This window comes from Argiope bruennichi, chromosome 10, assembly GCF_947563725.1.
Source record: "Argiope bruennichi chromosome 10, qqArgBrue1.1, whole genome shotgun sequence".
In the NCBI taxonomy this organism is placed as follows: domain Eukaryota; kingdom Metazoa; phylum Arthropoda; class Arachnida; order Araneae; family Araneidae; genus Argiope; species Argiope bruennichi.
The window spans coordinates 85,706,048-85,726,231 of record NC_079160.1 but is presented as its reverse complement, the minus strand read 5'-3'; the positions used below and the strand labels follow the sequence as shown (position 1 = coordinate 85,726,231).

The window sequence follows — 20,184 nt, the reverse complement described above, 5'->3', positions numbered from 1 at the left end:
TAATTAGCTAAATGAGTCACTTTTCTTAAGCCAAATTCAATCCTAAAAATATTTTAACAAATCATGATTGTGTAAAAAAATGACCTTTTAAAGGATTAAGAAAGAGTTTTTCAAAATTTGAATTAGATTTTTCACCTAAACATTATTTAAAACTTTAAATTTTTCCTTCAATAATTTTGAAGCATATCAGACACAAACCATTTTTTAAATTATTTTTAAAATACAAAAATGAGTTTTCCGATGAAATTTATTTTATTTCCGTGCGTGTTTTTACCTGTAATTTATATAAAATTTTAAAAATATTTTTTAATATACTAATTATAATTAATTTATACTCACACACATTCCAAAGATATTAAGTATATTCGTTAGTAATTATTTTCGGTACAATAAAATCAGAGGAATCAAATATAAAATATTCCAGTCGAATTATCATGAAAAGTACCAAAATGTGGAGCAAGTTCGGGAAAAAAAAATTTAGGAGCAATAATCCCCTTTCCTTTCAACACGTCTCTGATCACAATGTATTCTTAAAGTCGAATTAAAGGACTTATTTGCAATTCTAAAAAATTCAATTGAAAACGATTTTCTATCATTGGGGCAATTGTGTTTTTTAGTAGTCAGACAGAATAACGTTTAGAAATTTAGAATGAAAGTCTTTAAAGGAGTGCTATGGAAAAATAAACCCATTCATCATAATAAAAATTCTTATAAAGAATATTTCCAAGAAGTTGAAGATCTTAAGTCAGATAGTGAACCGCACTAAAACGAAGTCTTCGAATGCCAATTAAGCCCTCAAGGGGTCGTTTCTCTTTTCCTCTCCTTAACAATATCTATATAAACAGTTTTAAGAAGAAAATTTCATCAAACTGAAATAACAAAAATTTTTATTGCGGATCACTTTCTAAAGTTCAGTATATCTCAATGCCAAATTAAATTTTCGAAGAATTCAACACAAAATAAGTTTTAAGACTTTTAAAAGACAATCTAAATAATATTTAATTATAGATTTGATATATTTATTTTAAATTATAATGCAGCTTTTTTTTTTTAATTATGGAACAACAAAATATAAAAGTTTCGGTAGAACAATGTTCTAAAAGTAAATAACGAACTGCTAGAAAAATATTCTAAAATTAATATCAATATTTATAATAATAATTAAGTTTGCACGGCTTTTGTACACTAGGCGACAGTACAAAATGAAACTATCGGAAATACCACACAAAAAAAAATATCTAGAGGGACCTAAGCAGTTGTCTATTTAATAAAAAGGTCATATTCAGGCACTGCAGAATTGTATTCAGACTATCAACATATACTCTGTTGAAGATATTTTTCATTAAAATGAACTTTTTTTTACACGAATAAAAACAATGCAAGGAACATAAGTTGCTAAACTATCAGATGTGAAAAATTATTAAAAGAAATAACCGCATGATTGACTTCTTAAAAATAAAAATTGCTTAATATTTCAGTGACAAGCTGTTTCATTCATCATTTAGATAAAAAGAAATAGTTTGTCTTCAATATTAGGATATAAATTTCTTGGATAAAAAATTCATACAATTATTAATTCTTCAGACTGGTTATGTGTTAAAAAAAAACTTGTCAACACTATAATGAAACCTCATTTCTTAAAAAATGAAAATTACCTTAATTTTACAGAGTTTTTTAGATCCAATATATTTAATTCACCCAAAAAAAATTGCATGCAATAATATAGCCTTCAAATGAAATTTGGTAAGGAAAAACTAGTCCAAATATAGTGTTCATATATTATGAGAGACTTCTTTTTTTACAGAATTTTAACACAGTTTAATTATTTTTTTTTCTTTCTATAAATTTGGTACTCATTCTTTCTGAATTTCACAGAAAAAACGGAAAATCAGCTCTTCCCTAGAAAAGAAAAAAAAAAAAAAAAAAGACAAGAACTTATTTTCTCCAGCTGAAAGTTTAAAAGTAGGAAGTATAGTCATAAAATCCAGTATTCACATTCTACCTTTCTTTTTTCCATTGAAATTTCCCACTCACACCCTATGAGCATAAACAATCAATATCAGCATTTGGCAGGAAAAGTTTTATCACTGAATGAGCTGATTTTTTAGTGATTCACTTGTCATTTTAAAATCAGGATTTATCACATACCTATTTTGCTTATAAAAAATCTTAACTCATAATTAAAAATTTTACAATATTTAACAAATATCTTCATTACCTTATGAAAAAAAGAAAAAAAAAAAAGACTAAAAAGATGTTGTATATTTATTCTTAACTTCATAGACATGGCCTTTTACGTTGCATATTGGCAATAACCTAGTCACATTTTCCAAAAAATATTCAGTCAACTGACTCCAAGCAAGACACTGCAAAAATGTGCTGTGTAGTAAATTATATAAAACATAAAATCAGGAAACAGTACTTTTATTACCTTGCTAGATAGTTTATTGCCACTCTATAATTCATTTTTTTAAAATACAAATCTTCAAAATCATAAATAATTTTGTTAAATATAAAATTTGTTTCTATTTTGACATTTTTATTTTATTCTTTCAAGTTATAAATATATGATATTCTCTCAGTACTCCAATGTGCCAAAGAAATAGATGAATTTTATTTTCACTAATTTTATATACTATTCCAAGCACTTATAAATTTGTTTCATTTGCAAAATGAAGAAAAGAAAACTGTATCTGGGAGACATTTATAAAATTAATTGATAACCAAAGATTAATTATATTTATTAACTATGTAAAAAGAAATCATTAAGTAATAGGTATAAATGGAAAAATAAAATAACATAGAATCATTAAAAATCTGTAATTTGTGAAAAGTAATAATGTAACATATTCTTATTGTTTTGTTTCACTTCAGAGTGTGAGAACTATACATCTTTACATGAGCTGAAAGAAGAAAAATCAAGCTCAGCAATATCCTTGCAGATTTTTAACAAGCATGGCAAAGTGATGAAATATGCAGACAATGAATAGATAATATAACATTATAAATTTCTACATATATTTCAACCATCTACATCTAAATAATTTTTATACAGATTTCTATGCCCACCCTCTTATAAGAATGTACACTAAACAAATGAAATATAATTCTTTTCATATTATCTATTTTAATTTTAAATACAACACAGCTATAGCATGGAAAATGTTCCATTTCTTAGCTGTCACTTACTGCTTTATTTCTTGAATTCTTGTTTGGATACATTTGTTAGTTCAGAGCCAGGGTCACCAATGAGGAAGATTGATGAGGACGAGGAGCAAACTCGTGACGTTGGGGTTTGTAGCCGAGTAACAAGACCCCTGGACAAAAGTGTACACTCTTTTCAGAGGCTGTTATCTGGCTTGTAAGCTTCACCACAATTTCTGGTATGGATTTATCCTGATACTAAATTTTTTTTTTCATAAAGGAACTTCCTAAAAGTTAAAAGCTTAAAAAGAAAGCCAGAAATTTCTGGACAATCTTTTCAGCTAAACCATTGGGAATTTGTTCCTTTATTTTAAGACAGGAGAAAATAAATAAACTGAAATATATACAATATAACAATATAAACTGCAGTATAAAAAAATAATTTATTTTTCTTATAAAAATATATACTATTTTGGTCACAGTGAGCTTTTATTGATATACTGATTCAAATTACATTCACTAAATAACAAACAACATTTAATAAACCCATTAAAATGAGACAAGAACAATTTAAAGTAACACAATCATATACTTATATTAAGTCGTTTTTAGTATATTGCTTCCATTATGAGCTCGTTTCTTCCTGTTTTGAATATGTGATTAACTTAAATTTTTGAATTTAGTCACTTACCTTTTCTTGACACCATCAAGGCACTCCATTTCCAAAATTATCTATTCTCACTGATATTAGCAATCATAACTTGCATTAAATCTTCTCTGAAACTAATAATAAAAGAACTTCCTAAAAGTTAAGCTTAAGAGAAAGCTAAAAAACTTTAGACAATCACTTAAAATTAACCATTGGGAATTATTTGTTTATGATGTTTAAAATTTAGAAGGGATAAGGGATAATTCCCATTAAGTAAGATTAACAATTAATCAAATTTATTATTTTTAAATTATCAAAATTAAAATTTTCACAATAAAAGATTTAAAAATTTAAGTTTTTAGTAATCTGTTCAAACATTAGGGCTCTAAATGAAAGTATGTTGAAGTCCTGAGTTAAAGAAAATTTATTCAATTTTTGATGTGCATAAAAACTTATATAAACTCCACAATTAAAATCATCAGTTTGTTTTATATGAGGTGGAAAAAGTATCTGCCAGTGGCTTTCTGAATTAAGCAATTTATTTAAAATCTTAGACCACTTCCTAATCAAAATTGCAGTATTATTATCTGGTCTGCCACCAAGTGGATCAAAATATTCAAATGTTTTAAGTTTTATATTAACAATAATCAAAGTCCAATGACAATTTAAATTTGCAGGGATAATTAATAAATCTAGATTTGGCAACTCTTGAATCCAAGAAAATTTAAGAATATCCTTCTGATTAAAAATTAAAACTGATTGCAAGGATTCTATTGCTTTACAATTTCTGAATTTCTCGGTTAACAGAAAAAGAAAAGCATCAATAGCAGAATCATAAAGCCAACCCTTCTTAAAGCTCGGTGACACAGACTTTAGATAATTCTCTTCTTTCCGAGTAACAAAAGGATCTAAAGATTTTAATATATAAAAAGAAAGATTGATATTATTAATAGTTACTACTGTTGCAGTAGGATTACCAGCTTCATCTTACTAAATTTATTGAAAATATTAAGGCTAGTACATACAGAATTTTCTTTAGCAGAATAAGCTTTTAAAGGAATAATTTCCTTTTTATGACCATCAGGATAATCATTACTTTTTTCATCACGACTAAAGCATTTAGAAATTTCTCCCGCATGATACGATTGTGAAGGTGCAATCTCATCTATAATACTGTCAGGTTCATCAATATTTTTTTCATTTAATCTTTGCCGTTTCCCATTTTTTTCCTGAAATGATTTTCTCCTCTTTTGTCTTTGAGAACTTTTATAAAATTTAATCTGTGGGGGAATTTTTTGATTGGAAGCAACATATACCCGAGGCGTGACAGGAGCAGGATCATCTTTGTGACAGACAACTCCACGCATACCAGACACTAAAGTAATTAAACAATTTACTACATTAGTTAGCATAGTTTTTTTGCATTCAGCTTCTTTTGTGTTAAAACATTCAGATGAAACATTACCTTTCAATTCCAAATTTAAGATTTGGGGCTCAATTCCTTGTGCATTTCTTTCATTTTCAACAGCATAAAAATCCTCTGTTATGTATGTTTTCATTTCAGAATACAATAAATGTACTTTATGAATATGTTTGCAAAGGTTACTATTGTCTTCACAAGAACACACATACAAATGACTACATAGTACTGTACAGTTAATATCAGTACATTTAAAACAGCAATGATCTAATAAAAGACAAACATCTGTAATTTTTTTTACTGAGTATACTATTCCCTTTTTCGTCTGTGAATTTACTAACCATTGATCATCATGTTTAACTGTATCATTAATAGGAATTTTTACACCCATTTCATGCTTTTCTTTAATAGTTTTATTGAAATTTGAATTTAATGGAACATTATTTACAACATTAGAAGAATATTTTAAAAACCTATCTGTTTCCATCTTTAAAAGAGTTAAAATTAGCTCATCTATGCGCCTATTAAATTTACGCTCAAAATATACAGTTTTTAACTGATTATGAAACGATTCACAGTAATTATTTGTATTGGTATCACCATGTGGAAACTGTCTATAGCAGGTAGAATAATTTTTTACAAAATAATCAACAAAATTTTGGCATTCATTTAGATATTTACTAATAAAAATTGAAACTTTATTATCAAAATCCTCTAGAGACTTTTCATTCATTATATTTAATAATTCATACGACATCTTCATACAGAGACATTTACCATGGACTTTAACAGTCAACTGCCTTTTCCAAGCACGGTATACATGCCATTGACACAATAGATGCTTGATATCGGGACCAAATACAGAATTAAAAGTAAAACCATCATCATCAGTCATGACTGTATTAACTTTCAAATTAGGAATGCGACAATGTAAACTAGAAAATAAAGCCACTAATGTACGAAAATCTAAATCATTTGTAATAAAATGCGCAACAGGATATCCCTGACCATATTCATCTTGCACATGCAATGAAAGAAGAAAAAAATCATAATGGTTTGTGCCATGGGTAGCCTCAATACAAAGGATTTTATGGGAATGTTTCATAAGCATGTCTTTTTGAGCTTCAGTTTGAAAACCTAATGCAAAAGAATTTTCACAATTTGGTAAGCTATCCAAATAAGAAGGTCCAAAGATAGTATCCGACATTAGTAATTTGAAAATTAAAATTTGATTATATTTTTCATTTTTTAATTTCTCCACAGTACAGAAAACAGACATGGCATCATTAATCGGCTTTATTGTATTATGTAGATGCCTTGAATAAGACTGTATAGTCTTCCGAGAAATAAAAACTTCTTTTGTTGGGCAGAAATTTCTTTTATCCCGACAGCCTGCATCACCACGAATTAAGCTTACTATTTTTAAAACAGGAAATGATAGCAATAAATAAGATTTGATTAAATTACGTGTATTTTCTTTAAGTGGGTGGTATCTTTTAGCATGTCGTTCTACTCTTGATTGAATCCTTGACAGATATGAAGGATAAAAAAATTGGTAAACATAATAATGAAATGTTTTATCACCCAAAACTTTTTTGCCTGTTGATTTCCGGAAAAAAGTATAAGTAGAAGAACTTGCAGCTTCTAACCAAATCTTAAAATTCTTAAAAGAATCAAAAGAAAATGTTTTGACATTCTGAATTTGATGCACAGCACTATGATGTTTATTTAAATGCCATAGATTAGAAAAGACTTGATTGCACTCAGATTGTACACAAAAAAACAGTTCATTTTTCTTGGTAAAATTGCAAGTTTCTTGACAACTTTTAAAAGGTTTTACAGGAATAATGCTACCACATTTTAAACTTTTTGGGGATTTTTCATAATTATCACTCATAAATTGAGAATTATGTACATTTTGATTTATTCCTACATCTGAAATGGGGTTTATTATTGATTCCTTGTGAGAGTTATTATCCAATACAATACAGTTACTTTTAACTGGCAAACATGATACAGTTTGAACCTCAGATTTACAGCTACGCTTTAAATGATAGCTAAAAGAGGATTTAGAAGAATAAGACTTTAAACATAATTTACAAATTCTAGGATATGTATTTTTAACTTTGGAAGGACGTTTAAATTTTTGACAAATATCTGAAACTGAAGATGTTAATTTAATATCTCTACTTGCTTGTAGATCCTTTGCAGGTCCTGCCACTGATTCTGTCAGACATGCATTTGTTTCCAAAACCCTACTGAAATTTTTTCCAGATGGGGATAAGAAAACACGAGTTTTTGATTTGTTGCATTGATTTAAATGGTTTGAAAAAGAAGATTTAGAGGAATAGGACTTCAAACATTTTTCACATAGTTTAGGATAACAGTCTTTGACAGGTTGAGGGCATTTAAATTTCTTCAGGTGATTTGAAAACGAGGACCGCATAGAATATGTTTTCCCACAATAAACACAGTTTTTAGAATAGGAACAATTTTGAGCGAGCGAATATTCCACCATGCAATATTTTACAATTTGTTGGCAAAACTGAAAATTTATTTGATGTGGGAATACTACTAAAAACATTTTCACTAAACTGACTGAATGGAATGCATGGGATCACAGGCAGTACAAATTGAGTATTACCTTTAGAAGATGGCAGAGAAGAAATATCTTTCGTCAGCAGAGCAGCTGACTGTTGCACGGGTGTAGAAATTAGCCTTGTAGACTCTTGCTTTGGCCTAGCAGGTTGCACGGGCCTAGGAACTGGCTTGGCAGACTCTTGCTTTGGCCTAGCAGGTTGCACAGGCCTAGAAACTGGCTTGCCAGACTCTTGCTTTGGCCTAGCAGAAGAAACAAATGCTGCGGGAAAAAATGGCAATAGAGGAAACTCTGAATCATCAAAAGAAAAACCAGAGTTGGAAGACTGCGTCTTTGCAATCTGCGAAAATAAAACAAAAACCAATTATAAATTATTGACTTCAGGCTTGCATAAATTTTTAAAATCATTGTGAGAAAAAAAAAACAAAAAAAAAAAAACGTATTCATGCTTACCTTTTTAGATGCTGTATCTGCTGAGATGCATCCTGTTAAGGATTCAAGAAAACAACCTGCAAGCAGCTTATTACCCCATCTGTTTAAATGCAAGCCATCTCTTGCAAGATAGTTTTTCCAAGATGGCTGGAAAGAACTGCAAAAGAAAAACATTTGAAAATAACATAGTTCTTTAAGTGCACAGTTTATGGCTCGAACCTTATAGTTTAGTGTCTGTAAATAATACTCCGATTCCTTATACTCCTTTCTGTGGAAATCAAAATCTCTTGGAACAATACTCGAGAAAATTATTCTTGCACCTGGGTCATGAAGTAATACCTCAGTGGCCAAAGCTCTATATTTTTTAAGTATTACTTCAATAGTATCCAAAGATGCATTATTTGTGCCAACATGCACTAAGACCCAGTCATAATTTTTGTGTACAGAAATATTGCTAGCTAATCTTTCAATAGTTGCACCAGGATAGGAAACAATGTCCAAATGAAAGTCAAGTGATTCAACAGATACATACTTATGCAAGTATTTGATCATGGAATCGCCAATAAAGAGAGCCCTCATTGTAAAACAGTGAGATAAAATGGAATTCTTTCAAAAGCTAGTAATAGTAACAAAATTCTGTACAAACTGCCAAAAAAGCATACAGCAAAACAGAAAACAATTATAAGATTCAATATACAGAAGATGTTAAAGATTATTATTAGATACCACAAATAAATTTGAAACTATCAAGTTCAATACACCACTGAATAATTAAAAAATTGAAATAATACACAAATTAAATGTAAAAAAAAAAAAAAAATTCCCAAGTTAGCACTAATCTGGAAATTAAAATCTTTCAGATTATAGATAATAATAAGATATAATTAATCTACGGAAAAACAAATAGTAAAATTAAATACAAAAGTTTATAATATAAAATACAAGCACAAAGAAACTTTTTTGTTTCCTAGCTAACCCTAATTAGTATGTTCAGTGATACTAATTCTAATTAAGTTAAGTAAAAAAAACCCTAAATAATATAAATAAATAATGAAAGATAAATAAACAATATAGATTAATAATATATAAAAGAACAAAATGAATTCTTATCTCCACAAGCAAATAAAAGGTGTAAGAGATTCAATACACACGTCTCACGTACAGCAGGGCAAAAAAAAAAGGATTAGTCACTAAATATTGCTAGATAAAGCCCGCGCTAAATGACCACTATGACGTCAACAAAGTGTTACGTCATATCCGATGAATTTTGGTTCACATCCGGTAGAATCAGGGGTATACTTCCGGTGGCAACGACTTACTCCAATCTGTAAAAACCTAAAAATAAATTTCAGCCTGATGTTTGTCCGAACTATACTAGCGTCTCAATCGCAACGTCTATCCCTATGGGATGGGCGAATCCATCCCAAACCATACTTTCGACAGGTAGGGACGTTGCCCGAGAGGGGCAGCAGGGATAAACGTTGTCTTTTAAATGTTGAGTTGTAGCTCAACGCTTATCCCGGTTCAGTTGAATCGTTTTTCGCTGTAGTGGGAGGATGCGTTTTCCAAGCAAGGTGCCGACATATTAGCTTAAAACATATTTTTCAGTGACCTTTCATCTTATTTAATTTATATTTAAAACAAATATCATTTAATCAAATTTATAGCAAAAAAAACAACAAACGTACAAAAGCAATATTTCAGACAATTCATTTTCAGGTGGCTTTTTACTTGTTTTCTATTGTTTTTATTATTATTATTACTAATTCTGTTGCTGTTTTTATAGGGATCTGAATTTCCTGATATTAATGAATCTTGAAATCATTTAAAAGTGTTTTTGACCCGACGAATGTTTCCATTAATACATCTTCAAAACTGGTATGATTTTGAAAAAAAATTTAATTGTAATATGATAATATTCCTTTGCAGAAACATTTCTGAATAATATGGAAACGTATTTTTCATTTACATCTAATGTGCACTATTTCTGCAATAAATAAAGAAAAAAGATGTGCCTATTAGAACTTTATATGATTATATGGATATAATATCTTTATATTGTGAGAAAAAAATATTCTGCCAATGGTTATATTTGCCTTTACATTCCCAGAACAGCGTATGTCTATTTTTTTATAATTCCTAAACTTCACATTTCTATTTGTCTTAATATGCTACCATAAACTGAAAAAAAAATTGTATTCTGCTATTTTTAAATTTAAAATATGACGAGAACATTTCAATTTTGTAATATAAACTAAAAGTTGGATTTTTAAACCATAGATAGTCACAAAAGGCATTGACAAATGGAAGTATCTGAAATATATATACTTTAAATAGAATAAGCTTCTTAATATAATCTTTCTGTAGAAGTATTTTCTATAATATGATTAGAATGTTAAGTCATAATAAAATGAAACAGAATAAATTTGGAATGGATTTAGAATGTTTTCTGATATTTTGCATTTTCTGCGGTCCCAATTTAAAGATATAGCTGGCCAATTTTTTTCTGAAATAAAAATCTCATTCCCAAAACTGTATCATGTTCTCATATCATAAAACACAATTTAAGACATTATTTGGGAACTTCATATGTTTTACATTTATTTTCCCACTAGCCAGTTGCAGTTATATAGTTTCTAAAAATAATTATGCCATGGTAAATTCTTTTTAAAAAGAAAAAATCCAAGTAAAATATTGCACACATAGATTCATAGTGTACATATTTTTAGAATGTACTAAGTATTCAAAAATTGATTATTCAAAATCAATTGCAGTATTGGCAGTTTGAGTCTTGGAACATTTTTTAACGATAAAATGCGACACATCATATCATTTGTGAGAAGATATGCTAGTGTTTAAAATACTTAGGTAAACTTTTCCTTCTTGTCACTTTCTTTATTTTATTGATTCTGAAATTGTAATTATGGTAGCCATGTTTTTCAGTTGTAATATTTTTTTTTATATTATGCATTGTTCTCATTCTTAATAAAGTTTACACAATTTGCTTAGCATTTTATATGTAGTTTGTGCATTTAATATGTGTCTATTCATTGCAAAGCCCTCTTGATAATGTTAATTCCTTTCATTAAAATTTTACACTGTATATTAGAGCCAAATAAATCAATTCAATAGACAGAAAAAAAATTTCATATTAGTATTTCAATTTAGTTACATGTTAAATAATTTGCTGTTTTTATTATTTGATTTTTGAAAGTTATATAGTAAAATATTCTACATCCAAAGCATCTCCTATTATGCAATATCAATGTTTGTTGGACTAACTCGGTCAAATATTCATGTATAAATGTTTTTCATTGTTAGTCTTATAAATTATGAGAATTACCTATATAATTCAGTAATTAAATAGCAGATTGTAGTCATTTTTTTTAATCACTAACCATTTACCAAAGAAAATTTTAGCAGGCATTCAGCTAAGTGTAGTTTTATGGGTACCAATCTGTAAATATTCTTACTATATTCTTTAACACTGTAACATTTCTATATTTTATGTGAATAAATATTTTTATTCACATAAAATATAATATTTTGTAAACTTATATTTTGTAAACTTATACCTATAGCACAATTATGAGAATTACATATATAATGCACAATATGCATGCATAATGGTTCCTATGCTAATTGAGACTATATTATCTATGCTTATTAGCCATTCATATATTAGTTTCATTAATGATTTCGAAGCAAACCTAATGAAAACCAATATATCATTTTCTTAACTGCCTCACAAAAATGAGCTGTTATGTAAATATTTAAAACAAGTTTTAATCAAATTACTTTCATTCTGTTTACTTTGTTTCTTTGACTTTGCAGACTTGCTATAACTTTGTTTCTAGAGTGTCCGTCCAACTTTATTTTGTATTTATTATTTTTTTTATTGTAAAACAATAAAATAAATTTTATTGTTTTACATATACATACACATTAGTATACATTACATATACATATAGTAGTGGAAATAATTATTTTCATTATATTCTTTTAATTTGTTAGATTTTTTTTCTGCTTCTTAAAATGAAATAGCACAAATTAAGTTTACAAAAATGATTAAATATATTGTATGCTTTTGAAAAATTCTTTGTTTCTAATAAAACTACAATGCTATATTTTTTAATAATTAGATACAATATACCAATTGAGAAACTAAATTGCATTTGAAATGTTTAAAAAATCTGCCTTGAAAAATTTAGATTCGTATGTATATTAAGTAAAAAAAGCATTTCATTTCTTATTCTATATTCAATAAAGATAATTTAAAAAAAAGTTGTTTGCAATAGAAATTTTATAAAATGTTGTTATTTAAATTTATTAAATTAAAAATTTCTATAAAATATCTATTAACTATCATTGAGCTATCATCAAATTTATTCAATTCTTGAGAGCTGAAGTTCTACAGATTCACTAGTTTATTTAGCATAATTATAAGATATAAATCAAAATACAGTTTGTAACATTTAACCAAATAACAGAATTGCAAATCATCGTGCACAGATATAATATCTTTGTCTGCATTATCTAATCCATAAAAAAAAAAAAAACATTTAATGTATCACTTGCATAATTTATTTTTTCAGTATTACATATTTAACTTAAACTTAAATTAAACATTCATTAATTTGGGAAGAAAAATTCTTTCACTGAATAAAATTATTTTTTTGCTAATTGGAACTAATTTATTCTTAAAATATTTTATATGATTGCTAATACACTAATGCACACAGGTCTTTAAACAATTTGCTAATTTTTCTTGAATAATCATGCAAGAGTTTTTAGTAAAATATAATTAAAAACTGAATAAATATTCACTGAATCATTACCTATTATTGATACATTATTTTTATATTATGCCTTAATCCTTATATTTACATCATTGTTGAAATATGAATTGTACAATGCATTAAATTTTCTATAAATAATCATGCAAAAATATATTACTGAAACAGAAATTTGTTTTATTAAATATAAATGATAGATTTCTCTAATGAATTTCAGTAAGGAAAATTAGTTCAGTTTTTCGCTTTTCTTTTTTATAGTGAATTTCCTTTGTTTAGTAATATTTTTATTTGCTGGTGATTTGGAGCTTTCTGGTAATGCATTTTGTAAATATGCAGCACTAGTTGATGCAACAGAAAGATCAAAGAATGTATTAAGAACTTTTATCTTTTCTTCCACATCTGGCAGAGGGTATGCGGAATCCCAGTTTTGTGCTTTAACAAGTATTTCTTTTAGCTCATTCACTATTTTACTTTTCCTGCTATCAAAATCTTTACTGCATTCATTTTGTAAATGGGATATGATTACAGATTTTTCTATTTCTAATTTTTCTCTTGGGTCATTTTCAATAATTATAAGATTATCTTCATTATCTAAATTTTCTTGGTCTTGTATTGTTTCAGATTCTCTATTAGTAATATTTTTTGATTTTTGGCATATATAGTGAATATGTTTACATATTATGAATCGAATGCTGTAATCGATGCAAGTACATGCCATCATATGAATGCAAACATGGCATTCATCACATCTGATAGGGCAATCACACACATCTTTGGATTTTTCAATATCATACGATATAAGCAATCCTCCATTCTGCTTTGTGATAACAATTTTGTTTTCTAAATTGTAAAAAGCATATTCACTACCCATTTCATTACTGCTTGTATGACGTTTTCTTATTTGAGCGACTTTAGATGTTAATTTTCCCCTTTCTATGGAAATCACTCTCGAAAGGAGTTTTTTAGCCACTGCATTAATAACGAGGGATAGAGCCTTGTCCATTCTTTTCATAATTTTCCCATCACCTTCCTCGTATTTTAGTTGGCGGTGCCATCTTTCCAATTTCATGTTTGTATTTATTTGAAACCCAATTCTATGGCAGTATGCCCATTCCTTTGATCTATTTTTATAATTAGAAATGAAATATTCAACAAATTTCATTTCTTTTTCTTTAAAAGATTCAATAAAATTACTTAAAAGTTTTTCAAAAGTTGGAATGTCCGTTTCTGTCATCAAATTCTTCAAAATATTTTTGATAACTGTTCTGTTTTCATAGTTTTTAACTTTGGAATTAATGTTTGCATTCCAATTTTTATTAATATGCCAACTGCATAATAAGTGTGTTGGGTTATCATGGAATATTTCTTTCCATGCATTTGTGAAAGAAGTCGTATCATCTGTCATTATAACCTTTGTATTCAGGGTTGGCAAACGCTTCTTAATGGCTGCAAAAAAAGGCAAAAGAATTTCACAAGACATTCTTGATGAAAATAGAGTGGCTACTGGTAGTCCTTCATGATTTTCATCATGAATCATTACTGTCAATAGTTCAAATGCATACTGGTTTGTTCCGTGTGTTGAATCTATCATGACACAACTGTTTCCATATAGTTCCAAAAGTTTCTCTTGTGCATTGTTCATCATTCCTAATAGGAAATCTTTTTCTTTGACAGAAGGGAAGTCTGGCAAAATGTCTCCTACTGCCTTACAAATTAGTATAGGGTTATCATTATCCTTTTGCATTTTCCTTACAAGCAAATCTACAGACGTGGAGTCATCTGCATGTAGAACATGTTCCCCAATTCGAAAATCTCTGCAAATGTTGTGCAGATCTTTTCGAGTTGTAAGGCTTAGTCTTTTTGTTGGATCAAAATTCTGCCTTGTATCATTCAATATTTTGGTCATAGGAACACCAAGAGCTAGACGTGCAGCAAGATTTACTCTATCTTCTTTCGGTAAAGGCAGCTTTCCTATTTCCAATTGATGTCCAATATGAATTGATTGGTACTGAACATCTATTTCTTTTATTCCTTCAACAGTTTGTGTAGTCACTTTCATGATTGCGGGACATGTGGCACCACATTTAATGGAACCAGAAGTTTTCATATGTCTGATTTTATCTTTTTTTGGTTGATAATTCCCACTTCGATTACAGATGTAGTAGGATATTTTGCCATTTTCTGTATCATAGGAGTTTCTATGTTTAAAAAATGACTGGCTTTCACTCTCAATTTTTTTTTTCCAGTTCAAGAAGTCTTCCTCTTCGTGAAAAGTTTCACTTGCAAATTTTAGTTGAATAGAATGCTGGTTTTGAATATGATCTTGTAGTTGAGAAATTTTGCAAAAGTTCTGATTGCAGAGTCCACAAATTTGATTTGCTTGCACCGTAGTAACTTGTTCAGGATGTAATTTTTTCATATGCCTATTGCAATTTCCCCGTGTGCTGAATGAAATATTGCAGCTTTCGCAAACAAGCACGGGATCATCTCTCTCTAAAAACGGTCGTTTTCTTGCAATATTTTGTTTTGTAGTCATTTTCATATACACACCACTTGCTAAAATCGTTGCTCCAACAGAAATGCAGAAGATAGCTTTTCAGTATTTCATTTTAAAAAAAGGTAAAAGAAAATGGAATAATTAAAAGGGACTCCCGATTATTCCTTTTTCCCACTGATCATCTGCTATATACCACTAAACGACTCAGCACTCATGGAATAGAATATCATCCCTCCCCCAATCATTACTGATACTGTGATAACTAGATTGATTAGTTATAAGAGAAGACATTAGTATATTGCTCTATGGTAGGTCCATTTCGGCAGCAGTAATTTGCTTTTAATGAGACCAAAGATAAGGGCCAAGCATACTCTTTTTTTTTTTTCCTCTTAAAAATGTCCCATTTCTGTCAGATAATTAGTTTAATGACTTAAATCTTCTGTACTAGTAGATGATTAGTGTTTTATAGCCCATATTCAACTAGTCCGTATTCTTCCTTATCACTTAATCACTAATTATCATTCAAACACCAAATATGTGTTGGGATGATGGATAGTTTGATTGTTAATGAGGGAAGGAAGGGATACAAACCTTTCCAGAGATAGTAATAAATCGAAAACGTTATCATCTAATTATTTTGTGTGTTCAGGAAAAAACTGATAGCGAAAAAATGGTTATATTTCTGTCTTTTAAATATTTCGGCTTGATACTGTTCGAAATAAAATTGAAATATTTTAACAACAAAAACAAGAGTTTGCAACTGCATTATAAATGAAGAAATTTAATTAAAGCCAAATAATTTTATTCTTTCTCTGATAATAAATTTATCGGGTGTTCTGAATCGGACTTAATCTTTCAAGGTCTAACAAAAATTATTTAAATATTTGACATGCACATTTTTAATAATAATAAAATGTATCAAAAATATTTACTTTTTTATTTGTGTAGGGGAAAGAAAGGAAATTAGATTTTTGATTAGAAGTTCTAAAGTAAATTTAAAAACTCTCTCAATTCGAACTCTCTTTTTTTTATATGTTAAAAATGAAGTTGAACAGTAAGTATATGTAAAATACTGTGTAAAAAATTAATGCACTTTTATTTTACTACATTATAAGTATAAAAACGGAATCATTTTTTTATCCACCCCATACATAACTTGCTTCAACAAACGAATAACGAAACAATTATAAAAAAAAGTGGAACAAATATATTTATATACTAATAATAAAGTTGAATGTGTGTGTTTTGGCGCTCTACAAGCCAAATCTTTGACCTACATGTATCAAATGTGGCACATATGTACTTTGAATAGTGGACGTGTGCACATTGGACCGATTTTTTGGAAATTTTAATTAATATTTTAAGGTGAAATTCGCCATTTTTCCACGATAATTTCCGAAAATATCACTGCACAAACATAAATTTTATATTGTTTGAATTTTTTTTAATTATATCAATTGAATTTTAGAACGAATATTTGCATTTTTTAAAAATATCCCCCCCCTACATTTAATGTTACATTATTACCCTGAAATCCAAATCGTTTTCATTATTTCATCATGTAGTTAATTGCATGATTTTCGCCCATTATTGAAAGTCAAGTAAGAAGTATTATACTTAATATCTGAGCAATTTATAAAACAAATAGAAAAAGTGAACTTACAATACCTCAAATTTAGAAGATAGATGAAAGGGTTATTTACAATTTCAACAGCGCCATGATGTCAAGTAACAGTTCTCAATCAGAAAAGTTTATGATCACAATACAAAGAGTAAATAAGAATATTTAAGTAAGTCAGTTAAAATCACAATTTTAATGCTAAACTATTTGATAGACTCATTGATATGAAGTTATATCTAAACAATTTATCTAAAAACAAATACAACCAATATTCCTGGTGAACAAACTGGTCACCTGATGTGACAAATATGAATATATATACTATGAAATCCATAACAGACAATAACAAATATGAAAACAATATCATGTTTTAATATTGCATAGTATTCCCTCATCCTTTATTAATACATTTTCTGTTTGTTTCATTACATAATGTTTTTGTAATAAATATATATTGCTTTTTTATATTTAACTTTATTACATATTAAACATTTTATTATTTGTGAGCAATGTCTGTTAAATAGACTACATCTCAAAAAACAATTTGCTTCTGTAGGCTCTTCAAAATTTAGCTTTTAGTTTTCCTTGTTGTGATTCAAGTGAACTTGCTAATCATTATTTAATTCTTTTTATCATGATTTCATATTTGATAAGGATATCTTTGTATTTTATTTGATAAACAGTAAGATGAGAATCTCATTTTGTTGTTAAAATAGTAGAAATTTTAGTAATGTGTAAACTTGCACTATCATTTTAATAAGATAAACATTAAGATTGAGATGAGAAAAATTTTGACAAATCAAATAAAACCTTTCTCATGATAAGGTTTATATATATTATAACTATTTCTTTTTATGACTCTTATAATGAAACCAACCAAGATTTTTCATATAAATTCATAAGTATTGCAATTATTCACAAAAGGAAGATAACATGATTACTTCATTCCCAAGCACTGTAAATATGATTTTATGTCACGGAGCAAGAATCTGAAAGAAATTATCATGAACACATTTGTGTAGATTTTATAGCTGTATAAAGCTAAAAATCGATACGTTTTATTTTTCATCACTCTAAAAACTACCTAGTTATGACATTAACTTATTAAAGTTTAGTAAAAAAATTGTGTAATACAATGCTATATATTATTTATTTTCTTTAGTTTTTATTTCATATGTTGATTAATTTGTTTATATTATACTGTTAAACCAATAAGAATCTGATATTTGACTATATTTCTATTTTTTCAAGTGTTATTGCTTAATTCAAAATTAGCTTGCTATTTAATTGTAGAATTTTCAGGATATTATATTCAGACTCCTAAACATGAAAAAAAATAACTGTTGCATGATTTAGCAGGTAAAATTAATTCTTTCCTAACTACAATTTTTTTTGCTCGCAATTTTTACTTTTCTTAAATGAATTCTTAAAACTTCATTTTGACATATTTCAAAAATTTTGTGTAATTAAACTACAGGGTAACCATAAAATAACTTTCCCCATTTGGAGGCATCTACAACTAAATAGAATGAAGTCAAATTCCACTAACCCTCTTTAAAAAAGTTTTCACATGGAAACATATTGGTGCTACTAGAAATAGAATATGTGACATGCTGAACATTCAGGCTTTCTATATTTTTATAATATATTAGTTCAATATCACTTCTGTTTCAGTTATTAACTGGAAAATTTAGTGGTTTCATTTTTTAAAAAGAGATTTATTCCTTTCCAATATTCAGAATGTCAGTAATGGGCTGCAATATTGTGAATATTCTGAACATCTTTTTATCAAAAAGACCATTAGATTAATCTTTCAAGAATATTTATATTTTGAAATATACTGAGGAAGCTGCAAGTATGAACATGAAACTCTATATAACGTGATTTCTTAATAACTAGAAAAACAAACCCTAATTTAAAGAAAACCAGTATTAAAAAAAACTTATATCCTCCGAACATTCGCAGGGAGTTACATTTTAATAATTTTATGTAACTGAATATAATCTTATACTTATCATAAGAAAACTGAATTTAAATAGTCCTATGTTAAAAAAAAATCACTATAAAATATAATTCTTTGCAACTTTAAATTGTTAACAGACATTATTAAAATGTTATTTTTCAAATAATACAAATTAAACTAATAAAATAACTTTATCAAATGAAAATATTTTAAGTATATTTACAATTGTGTCATAATTTATGTATGGCTAATTTGTTACAAAAGAACTTAAATTATCAATAAAACATGAATTGAAAATAGTTTTATTTCATGCATTAAAAAGGTTCATATTTTTATAGCTCATTTAATGAGATTTATCTGTTAAGTAATAAAACTCAATTTGTTTTATTTATTGAGAATAGTAAAATAACTTATAAAAATTTTAGAAATTTATAATATAGTAAAATAAATATCAATCAAACATTAATAAAATCAGAATCCATTTAAGAAAATTATTTCTTGAATAAAGGCTTGACTTGATATACAATAAATATTACAATATATACCTACTCAACATGCTATGTCTATTATTACACTATGATCCCCGAGTTGGAAATAAACTTTATGATAAAGTTGTTTTTACAGTAAGCACTTTATAAAATTATTTTTCTAAATTTATGTAAAAGTTGTTTTATTTATTTTTTTAAAAATAAAGATGACCTAGATCATTAAGTTTTGGTTATATGTCTTCTACTGACAAAACGTGTTATTTAAATTCATTAAGTTATTTCATTCCTGTTAGTTTATTACCTTTACAAGAATTTAACATGCATTTACTTAAAACTACAAAGCCCAAGAGTAATATAATGACAAAAAAAAAAAAAAAAATCAACAAGTATGAAAATGAAATGGTTAATGATTTGTTTTATTTCCATATTACATACTATGAAACTTAAATATCAATATCACATTACCTCTTCATTCACAATGTAATTTTATACATTTCTAAAAATTATATATGATCCGTTTATGAAATGCAACACAAGAACAAATTTGTAAACTGCAAAACAACATTTTCAAATAT

At 27.6% G+C, this 20,184-nt stretch overlaps 2 protein-coding genes across 2 annotated transcripts in view; one reads left to right on the top strand and one right to left on the bottom strand.

Moving 5' to 3' along the window:
* Window positions 1-20,184, top strand: part of LOC129987872 (zinc finger protein 271-like) — an 89,096-nt gene that overhangs the window by 42,434 nt on the left and 26,478 nt on the right. The window lies entirely within an intron of this gene.
* LOC129987873 (uncharacterized) lies at window positions 7,167-8,954 on the bottom strand. Its single transcript, XM_056095847.1, has 2 exons — window positions 8,266-8,954; window positions 7,167-8,152 (listed from the first exon to the last, which is right to left on the bottom strand). Exons 1-2 carry the CDS (start codon window positions 8,821-8,823, stop codon window positions 7,691-7,693), a joined length of 1,020 nt encoding a protein of 339 aa, XP_055951822.1. The 5' UTR covers window positions 8,824-8,954; the 3' UTR covers window positions 7,167-7,690.

What these genes read in the sequence shown, in the direction of transcription:
- LOC129987873 (XM_056095847.1), bottom strand. Translation starts at nt 8,823, where the DNA reads ATGAGGGCTCTCTTTATTGGCGATTCCATGATCAAATACTTGCATAAG. An exon ending in CAGATACAGCATCTAAAAAG is followed by an intron (nt 8,153 to 8,265) that starts GTAAGCATGAAT and finishes TTATTTTCGCAG; the next exon opens with ATTGCAAAGACGCAGTCTTC.